Source organism: Porites lutea, chromosome 3, assembly GCF_958299795.1.
Source record: "Porites lutea chromosome 3, jaPorLute2.1, whole genome shotgun sequence".
In the NCBI taxonomy this organism is placed as follows: Eukaryota; Metazoa; Cnidaria; class Anthozoa; order Scleractinia; family Poritidae; genus Porites; species Porites lutea.
In genome coordinates this window covers 34,482,846-34,493,380 of record NC_133203.1, presented here as the reverse complement: position 1 = coordinate 34,493,380, position 10,535 = coordinate 34,482,846, and the positions used below count along the sequence as shown (strand labels likewise).

Sequence of the window (10,535 nt, the reverse complement as noted above, 5' to 3'; positions counted from 1 at the left end):
AGTTTTGGCGTTTGGAGCAAATTTTGCCTTTCTGAGCAACTTTTGAGCCAAATATAGGTTTAATGGCCCCAGGGTTAAAGCACATATCAAACACGAAAAAGTCAACGATTTCATAGAAAACTTCAATGTTTTTAATTTCTTTTTTAATTTTTTTTTTGTTGACCGATGTTAGTAATTATTGTGAAGAACGAAAAATAAAGCTTTTAATTAACGTTTATATCAAAATATCAAGAAATTTAGCTGGCAACTTTTGAAATTTAGGTAGCACTTTTTGGCATTCCAGTGAGTAACTTTCCAACATTTTACGAGCACAATGGGGAAAGGTCTAATCCCAGGGGGATACTCCCCGTAATGGCATATACGGGGGGGGGGGGTTCAAAAGGGGGTACCGTTTTCAGGCATTAGATCGATCAAAGGGTAGGGATTTTACTTGTTAAACTATATGAAAGGGTGGTTCTATCTCAGCGATCGTTGTCGCTGCGAACTCTGAAAAGTCAGGTTTCCATATGATTGCTATGATCGCTGCGATAGCTGAACTTTTTTTCTCAGCGATCGCAGCAATCAGAGCGATCGTCGCGTTCGTAGCGATCATATGGAAAACAGGCTTTAAGATCCCTATTAGCCTGCGTCAAGTCGCAGAGATAATGTACCAGTCAATAACAAAACTACCCATATCCCCGCACAGACCCCTGGGAATCTGACTTTTTTTGAAGGTTTTGGTCAAATTCCCCTGTATATTGGCAGTTTAGATGGTCAAATACCCCACCGGCTAGCCCTTCAAAAAGTGTCAAATCCCCCCTACTCCATTAGCGACTATTCATGGTCAAAAATTTTCCCCATGCGTCAAACCGTTTATTCAAATCTAAATTTCCTCCTAAACACAACCGAAATATCTCAAGTCTAGGAAAACTGTCTTACGGAGATTTGTTCATTCCAATAATATTGTTCATTTCAGAAAGCCCACATTTAACGAGCTCTTTCAAGCTATGTGCAAACGGACGCAATGTTGGGAGTTGTTGGCCAACAATGTTGCGTCCGTTTGCACGTAGCTTCAAAGGCTCTCAAATACTCCAACAAAACAGTGAATATAGGAGCAATGACGTCAATAATCCTTGAACGTGATGTACACGCTGAACGAAACGCTGACCAGCATTTTGACACGAAAGAAAATGCCCGACAGGGCGGGCCTCATTTTGGGTCAAATCCCTCACTGTACGGAAAAATGCCCGGGGTATGCCCTTGGGAAGTGGGAGGTTTTGGAATTGACTGGTAAGTAATCTAATCCTTGTCGCAGGCTAGCTAGATAGATTAAGGCTCGGTACTGATAAACATTCGGCTGGTGCACGATATACCAAGTGAATAGCAAGTCTCGAGTTACGTCACAAAGAACACAACAACGATCGTTATCCCTTACACAGTAACACAATAGACTTCACACAATAGAACGAGACAATAGTGCATACGTTGACTTGGCATATCGAGCATCACCCAAACATTCGCTCATTTGTTTAATAACCACGTTTAACTGAATCTGGATTTCTAATTTCTTTCTAGTAGCAATAACCGGCCAGGGTAACAGCAAGTCAGCTGACAAGTGGGTTCTCGCGATTGCGATTTTAACGTCTGGAGTTGGCCTTGTTTTGATCGTGTTTACGGCGTATCACTTTATTAGCAAAAAGTTTGGCAAAGGATACCGCGCGTGTAAACGTAAGATGACATCCAATTATTATCAATTAAAGGAAATCACTAAAAGGGGCTTTGTCACGAGGATACTTGGCTGAGATCGTTACTTAATACCTCACAAAATACTCAGTTAGAGATAAGAAGAAGATTCCACACAAATTTTATCAGGGAGCAGTAACCATAATATTTTTTTGGCGATTTTTGTGGGCAGAGCATCAAAACTTAAACATGTTGGTTTTAACTGTTTAAGATTTCAATCCATGTCCATCCTTGCCATCCGTTGCAACAGAAGACAGGAAAAAATTTCAATGCCTAAATTACATAATTCTATAAACATATTACATATTCCTATGAATGCTACATTACCTAAATTACACATATGTAAGGCTACCATACCAGAGGCACCCCACAACTGTTTTCTGTAAACTAGTTGATCGGAGAAGCAAATATTGCCTAGAATTTTCTATTTCTTGAGGACGACTAAAAATTTCGAGATTACCGTTCCATTCACGTACAATTTTCGAAGAATTTGCACATTTTACTTCCCGAGTTACGCTATTTTTTGTAGAAAAAAGGAAACCTAAAATTTTCGAATTCAAAAGTTTGACGTTAAGAACCAGAAAACGTCTCACTTTCGTTATACGCCAAATTTCACCTAAAATCTTCGGGAAAATAACCCTCACGCCCTTGTAGTTTCAGAAAGACTCAAGTTTCCCTAGGATGACCGAACAGATACAAAGTTTATAGTGACGCTTAGAATGCATTTTAGAACTCTGGATAGCCTAAAAAGTGTTTTCAATGTATTTAGGAGGAAACCATAATGGGGTGCCCCTGCCATACTACCTAACCCAACACGGTCCCACTATCTGGGACTTTTGCAGGGAATCAGACGAGAGAAAATTAGAAAAGCTTCAGGAAAGGCCGCACCGTATTTTGTTCAATAGCTAGTAACTCGTTTACTTATAATGAACTGTTAAGGAAATCCAATCTCAGCACATTTCATAACAGGCGACTGCAAGATATTTCAATTACTACGGTTCAAATATCATATGGGTCTATTGCCTACATATTTGTAACTAAGTTCCTGGGCCCAATCGTTCGAAGGCCGATTAGCGCTTAAACCGGGGTTAAATTTAACCCAGGTTTCTTTTTCTTGTGTTCAAAAGTTTTTTCTCGGATAATTTTCTCTAATATTTTTTGAGCTTCCAATCATCAGCTTGTAGACAAAAAAATTAAAATTGAAATGCTTTTTAAGCTTTCAAATCTTAATTCAAATCTCGCACTAACCCTGGGTTATCTTAACCCATCTTTGAACAACTCGGCCCTGAGGTACAATTTAAGAACTGAGAATAATATCCAGATTCAACACTGTTAGATATGGTAAACATTCGGAGACATTTCGGACTATACCTACGGTCTAGACTTCCGAAAGAAATTAGAAATATCTCATCGTTCAGATCTAGAATTAGATAAACAAACATAGTGGAACTGGTTAGTAATTCTAACTGTCAGAACTGCTATTGACGCCACTCTTAATTTATTTTTAGTGCTTGTATTCTTATATATAGCGATACATTCTTATCACACATTTTATACATCCAATTTACACCACTACATTTATAATCTTACAGTGGAGAGTGTTACAAAAACTGCTTGGTAGGCCTGTGTATTGTGAAATAAATGATCAATGATAGTCACCAAACCAAGATACCCGATTTCCCAGGGTCACCTAAGTCCCCTGTTCAGTATTTAATAACTATATGAAATATATCTCAAATTGTTTTAAGGCGAATCGTGAGGAGGAATCCTAGTAGCTGGGGCGTATATATACGTAGGAAAGTGCTAACAGTGGAAATATGCAGTCAGTATGTCGGGAAAAAAAATCGATTTGTTAAAAAAAAAAACACATAATAATATATAATAAACAATGTTGTTTGTTTGTTTCGCAGATGACTTTGAAAACGGAGTTAAGAGCCATCAGCTTTTCGTCAGCTATAGCTCCAAAGATATGGCCTGGATCAATGAAAATCTGATTCCCATTCTCGAAAACAAAAAAATATCCTACAGCATTCACACCCGAGACTTTGAGTTGGGACTGCCTATCGTCCAAAACATGGCAGACAGCGTCTACGGCAGTCGCAAAGTTCTGATTGTCTTGTCCGACAACTACCTCGCCAGCAACTTCTGTCGAGAAGAGCTGCACATGGCTGTCCAAAGGGAGGCAGACAGCCGAGATTCTTCGCTTATTCTTGTAGCGATCGACAAGTTAAAGAAAAAGAAGTTGCCTGGTGCTTTGAGAAACAAGCATTTGCTTGACTTTGCGAAGCTTAAGATAAAACAGGATTGGGAGAAAAAGTTGTTAAATGTGGTAGAAGGCCCAGGGGCCAAAGTTGCTTAATCAGCCTCATCACAAATGTTCGTAATGTAAGCTAGTTTCTAAGATAACTAATTGCCAGTTCAATCATATCGAATCATAGTTTGACCTAAGCGATAGATCAAGTGCAGAAGTAGTTGGCCGACTGTTTAGAATCGAAGCAGCTTATGCGTCAGTTAGTTCCAAATGTATTCAAAAGCGTTCATTTAAGTTCATGCAGATGCATGCACTTTCGAACTAAGATGTGTGCACAGACTCAAAAAGTAATAATAAACCAAATAAAGGAAGCTCAGCACCACTAACAACAGGCAACTGCAAAAAATCAGTCAAAAGCTCTCACCTTTTTACTTTGCAGGCCGTCACAAGTTAGAATTACCTTGTACCGCATCGATACAGCATTTGAATAGCACCATAGGAAAGTACTACTCCGTAGCTTTCATTAGAATGTAAACGCTTTACGATTTTACCCACTGGAGACTCAAGAGTCATAGATAATCTTGAAGATTAAGAATTGAATAGGTGCTGCTCAGTAGTCTTTCGATTCATTGTACATGTATGGCCTCAGTCTTTAGCAGTTTAGTCCACAGGCTTCGAGTATCGTTTCACAGTATGATGAATAGCGCCATGAGAAATGAGTACGAACAGCTCTCACCAGAATTGCCAGCTTGCTTTCAAAGTGTCATTCACGACAGACTAGTGGGTTTGAATCTCGCTCTGACCGTTAGCTGGTTTGTCGTTTCTTGGTAGAATCAAGATTGACTGTAAATGATGATTTCATGTGTATCTCTAGGCTTGATTTCCAGCCGCTTGAAGAGGTCCCAATCGTATTCTCCTCATAACAAACTGAAGCTAATTTGGTGGGAGCGAAGGAAAACGGACGTCGGCTTTCATGGTTATTTCCTGCCAATTGTGATTTTATTAAATCATTGCCGGATTCGGCAGGTATATTAAGTGCCGGTAATTTACGTGGAGCTGATAAAGTCACTGTATTTCACTTAAAGCTTATAACGGGACTACTTTATTTGTTCACCAGAGGCAACAACATAATTTGAAAAATAAACCGTAGTTCAACAGCTTTCAGCTGAATGATCAACACGTTTCAGCGAGAGACACGCGCAACGGGGAATGCCGCGCCCGCTCCACGTCCGCTTCGTGCTCACCTAAAAAATTCGAAAAAATAGCGTATGATTGTTGAATGTTAGTTTCAAATTTTAGCCCACGAAAATCCTTCGTCCGATAAAGCTGCGTCTGGGTTGCCGAGAACGGCAAAGCCATAAGGTGATGATCTAGTCATAATGTTTTTTTGGAATACCGGAGTTTGCTTCAGTTCTACACGAGAGAATAATCATGTAAAAACAGTAGAAAATGACGAAACTTTCGTAATGAAAGAGGCAAGGATTAGAATTTAAAGTAACAATTATAATAAGTAAAAATGTCATTTGTTTTTCCCCGTTGTAAGAAATTAATCACCTAATTGTTTATTTCAATTACTGTAGAAATAGCATGCCGAATGTATGTATTTAGTTATTCATTATTTAATTAATTATTGTAGTTATTATTATTATTATTTAATTTTATTATTATTTAATTTGATAATTATTTAATCAATTGCTGTAGTAATAGTGTGTTGGATGTATTTATTTAGCTATTTAGTTGAGATCAGCGTATAAGAATTAGGCTAAACACCAGCCGATTGTTAGGCTGTTTGTAGATTATTGAAATTTTTAATTTGTAAAATGGATATAATGATGAAAAGTTGAAATAAAACACACGAAGAGAACGGTCGTTGTTTTTCCTTCACCTCTCATCTACAATGTAAAAATTTGCGGCAGAAAACCGGGAGACATTTTGTCACTTTACTCGTATTTAATTTTGTCTTCAACAACAAAATTGAAGTGTCCCTTGGACAGCTCAGGATACCAAAGCCCCTCAAAAGAGACACCAGAGCAAGGTTACATAAGAGGGCTCTTAACTTTTGTTCTGGAACAATAACCTATTGTACGAGAACGCAACCCCTAATTTCTGGTGGGTGTTCTGTGCATTGTTGGGTGTTCTGTGCAATTAACAAGCGAGGTTTTTTGAGATTGCATTTATGTCGACACACATTTGCCTCGCTATGAGGCGCCTGCTTACGGCGCTCCTCTTTCAAACGTTCGCTGAGGTCTGCTATTCTGTCTTCGTAAGGCGTTCATCTTTTAAAAGTTTGCTGAATCTTCGTAAAGCGTACACATTGCAATAGTTTGCTGAAGGTCTCCTATCGTTCTGTGTTTGTTGAATCTTCCAAAGCGTTCATCTTTCAAAAGTTTGCCGTTAATTTTACTTTGGATTAAGCCTTCAACTCACATTTTTCAGCATGGTTCGTCACTGTCTTTAAAAAATGTGTGCGACTCCTGCTGTATGCATCAAACCGGGTTGTTTGGCTCGGCGGCCGTTGTTCCACAAAGTAAATATACCGAGTTGTGTAGCTCGGCGGAAGTTGTGCCTGAAAGTAAATTTACCGACTTTTGTAGCTCGGCGGCCGTTGTGCCACAAAGTAAATCTACCGAGATGTGAAGCTCGGCGGCGCCATTTCATGATGACTTGTGATATTTTACGCACCGGACAAACGAACATTTTAGCTCTATGTTATTTATTCGGAAAAACTTATAAACCAGCCCACAGTAACGCCATTCAAGTCACTGAAATCAACACATTCGACCAAATTACTGGAAAAAGTATTGACGTGAGCCGCACACACATTCCACTGAAGGCCTTGATGATTCCCTTGAAACGTGTGAAATTGAGAGGCGTAGTGCAAGTGAATCAGTGTTTAAACACAATTCATTGTTCCCCAGCGTTCACCACAAAAAATGCGGTTTTGAGTATTTAATACCAACACAAGTTAAGAAGACTTGCGAGTAACGGTTTCACTTTATAGTATTTTTCGGTTATTGTCTACATGTGGAATTCCCAATAAATAAATTAATAATTATATCTGAAACGTTGTCAACTGTTTGCCTTTTAACAGTACCTGGGCCGGGTTGTTCAAAGCCGGGTTAAGATAACTCAGGGTTAGTACGAAATTTGAATTCAGATGTGGAAGATTAAAAAAGTAAATTCAGTATAGTCCTTTTTGTCCACAAGTTGATGATTGAATGCTCTTAAAAATAACAGAGAAAATTATTGCTCCCTATGATGGCCTGTACGGGAAGGCTCCTGCCGAAAGGGGTACCTTTTCCAGGCTTCGGATATATGAAAGGGTAGGGATTTTACTCGTTGAAGCATACGAAAGAGTCGGGAAATCTGTCATTTGAGTCTGTGAAAGGGATCAAAGGGCTAACAGATGAATTATGTGGCTTTAAAAAGGCGAGAAAACCTTTTATTCTTGTGATTGATTCCTATCTAAACGACAGTGCATTTACAGCAGTTAAAAGGGGTGCAAAGTTCTAAACAAGGTATGTGGAAGGGGTACCATTTGTCAATAGAAGGTATATGAAAGAGGTACCTTTTTCGTGAAAAATGTTATATAAAAGGGTAAGGGGCTGGACCTCAGGGCGGAGCCTCCCCGCATAAAAATTTGTTGAGTAACCCCCCCCCCCCCCCCCCTGGGGTTTCGCTTTCAGCAACCCTTACTTCAAAATATGCCATAATCATATTTATCTATCGCAAGAACCATCCACCCTTCCCCCTCAACTGTTACCCGCACGCCTAACAAACATATCGAACGCGCTCTCCTTAACTCCGATTACTCCTACTAGTTATAATAATAATAATAACAATAATAATAATTGAATTACTTATATTGCGCAGGTATTCATAAAAATGATCAAATGTGCGTTACATTAGTAATAAAAGCATGAAAAAAAACTAAAAACCTATTTACAATAAGCAAAACAATAAGAATATATACACTCCCGCAACAAAAATCTAAAATATCGATATGTAACAATTAAAATTCATTCAACCATAAGCAAACTTGAAAAGGTACGTCTTAAGATTGCTCTTAAAAGTATGCAAGTTTGGAATATCGCGAACCTATCGCCTAGTGTGACCTTAGTTCTAAATGTTGACGATGCTAGCAAAATCCCACCTGACGATCTGAGGTTATATGTGCCTTGCGATTTCAAAGAAACTAAGTTCTGAATGTATGTAGGGGCTATACCATGGATAGCCTTGAATGTAGATAACAAAATCTTAAAATGGATGCGCTACTTTAACGGAAGCCAATGTAGCTCATACATCAGTGGTGTAATATAACTGAAGCACGGAGCGAAGCAAACAAGCCTTGCTGCAGTGTTTAAAACACGCTGAACCTTGTTAAGCTGCGAGGCAGGTAGACCATAGAAAAGGCTATTGCAGTAGTCAAAGCGAGAAGTAACGAATGCATGCACCAAGGACTTAGTTTCCCCGGGGCTTAGGAACTTGCGAATACGACTGATGTAATGTAGATGAAAGAAAGCTGAGCTACAGAGCTTGCTAATATGAGTAGATATACTAAGTTGAGAATCAAACCAGAAACCTAGATTCTTGACAACCGGCTTTGTGTTCACAACAGACTCACAAACAGTAACACCATCAATGTCAACCTTAGCAAGCTGTTGCTGGGTACCAAGAAGCAAAAACTCAGTCTTATCATCATTTAACATAAGTCGGTCTCTAATCATCCACTTTCTTAAATCCATGATGTAACACACATAGCGTTTACCGCACTTGCGCCATCACCCTGCACGTTTGGACTGAACGCCAACTACAATTGCGTGTCATCGGCGTAAGAGTGCACGCTTGGCAAGTGTCGACCCACTACGTCGAATAGTTCGCTGGTGTATACTGTTAACAGTAGCGGGCCAAGGCATGACTCTTACTGCACCCCTTGCGCGAGCGGAAAGGTATCTGACAGCCCTCCATTAACTGCAACATGCTGTGTACGGTCGGAGAGGTAAGATGTAAACCAGTTGAGTGCCTGGTCAGTCACACCAAGTCTTGACCTCAACCGATCCAGCAAGATGTCGTGGCGTACAGTAGCGAAAGCTGCGCTGAGATCTAAAAGAGCCAGCAAGCTCACCTTCTGCCCATCCATATTCAATAAGATGTCGTTCTTCACTTTTAAAAGGGCTGATTCAGTACTATGATGTTTCTTGTAGGCCGACTGTAGCTCAAGGTGCAGACCATTGATCGTCATATGATCAATCAATAGTCTATTTTCGAGTTCGCTATGACCGCTGAATTAAAGAAGTGAAGACGCATTTTTTACAGCCTTAGCCTCAATCTGAAGTAATATATTCACAAACTCCAACGAGAAAAAGACCTGTTTATTACTCTGTCTATTGTGTATATTCAAATTTCAAACACTTACTTGCTAGAATCTCTGAATATTTTACTTTACGTCGAGGCTAACCCAGTATGAATGTGTCGCTAATGTTTATATTAATTCGAAACTGGACTATTGATCAGCACCTGCTCTTTCAGATAACTTGGAGACATACGGGAGATTGCTTACTGGACGAAAGTTTTTGTGCGCGATGTGTAGACCACACTTCTTTAACGTAGGCAATACGGGGGCCTGCCTCCATTCCTCTGCGAACAGACCAGATTCAAACGACATGTTGATCATACAGGTGATTACCGGTAACAGCACATCAAGAACCTGTAGAACCACAGATGTAGGAGCAGGATCTAAAGGACAAGATTTCATGGCTGCCTTTCCAATAATCAAAGAAACTTGGTCTTGTGTCAAGGTCTTGAAGTTTGGGAACTCTACACATTCGCGCGGATCAGGATCAACACAGTTTGCGCATGCGCTAATATTATCTGCGGACGCATCGCCATCGCCGTCAAGAGGCTCAGATGACCGAAGGGCGTCTAGTGAGTCATTGATAAGTTCAATCTTCTGTACTAAATAGTTGCCAAAATTATTAGCCAGATCATCGGGAGGTATGTGATCTGGAAACGGAACATCAGTCGGCTCAAATAGCAATGAATTGGTTGTACGAAACAAATTTCTCTCGTTCGAACTGTTCTCAGCGAAAAGATTAGAGAAGTAATCACGACGTGCACTGTTCATGAGATATGTAGTGTGATTACCTGCAACCTTGAGAGCAGGAAGGTCCTGCTGGAAATTAGTGTTACGCCATTTTTTCTCAGCCCTTCTTCTCGCCCTAATTGCTTCCTTGATATCACTGTTAAACCAGGGAACGCGTTGCCTACTGATCACCATCTTCTTCAGAGAAGGAGCGTGCTTTTCAAGGAGGGATGAAAGCGTGGAGTTATAAAACGACGTCAACTCGCATAAATTAGAAAAGTCCCTCGTACACAATTTCGACTTTTCAAGATCTGAGCGAAGTGAATCAAAGTCAATGGACTTTAACTTGCGATATGATATCTCCTTAACAACATGACCAGGCTTAAGCGAGCCTAGCTCAGAGTGCATAACATAGAAGCATCATCTGAGAGATATAGGTCAGTCACGGGAGCGCTACAGATGATAGCCTGCGTAGCATGG

At 39.9% G+C, this 10,535-nt stretch overlaps 3 protein-coding genes across 3 annotated transcripts in view; 1 reads left to right on the top strand and 2 right to left on the bottom strand.

Annotated features, from left to right (window-relative positions):
• The window catches only part of LOC140932198 (uncharacterized), a 51,382-nt gene extending 45,572 nt beyond the window's left edge, over positions 1-5,810 (top strand). Inside the window, exons 7-8 of the mRNA XM_073381838.1 lie at positions 1,555-1,707; positions 3,633-5,810. Of these exons, the coding sequence (XP_073237939.1) occupies positions 1,555-1,707; positions 3,633-4,081 (602 nt within the window). The 3' untranslated portion in view covers positions 4,082-5,810. The remainder of the gene's footprint in view (positions 1-1,554; positions 1,708-3,632) is intronic.
• Positions 5,811-8,244: 2,434 nt separating this feature from the next.
• On the bottom strand, positions 8,245-8,718 carry LOC140932197 (uncharacterized). Its single transcript, XM_073381837.1, has one exon. The coding sequence runs from the start codon at positions 8,716-8,718 to the stop codon at positions 8,245-8,247; it is 474 nt and encodes a 157-aa protein (XP_073237938.1).
• A 176-nt stretch (positions 8,719-8,894) lies between these two features.
• On the bottom strand, positions 8,895-9,215 carry LOC140932196 (uncharacterized). Its single transcript, XM_073381836.1, has one exon. It carries the CDS (start codon positions 9,213-9,215, stop codon positions 8,895-8,897), a length of 321 nt encoding a protein of 106 aa, XP_073237937.1.
• Positions 9,216-10,535: the final 1,320 nt, after the last annotated feature.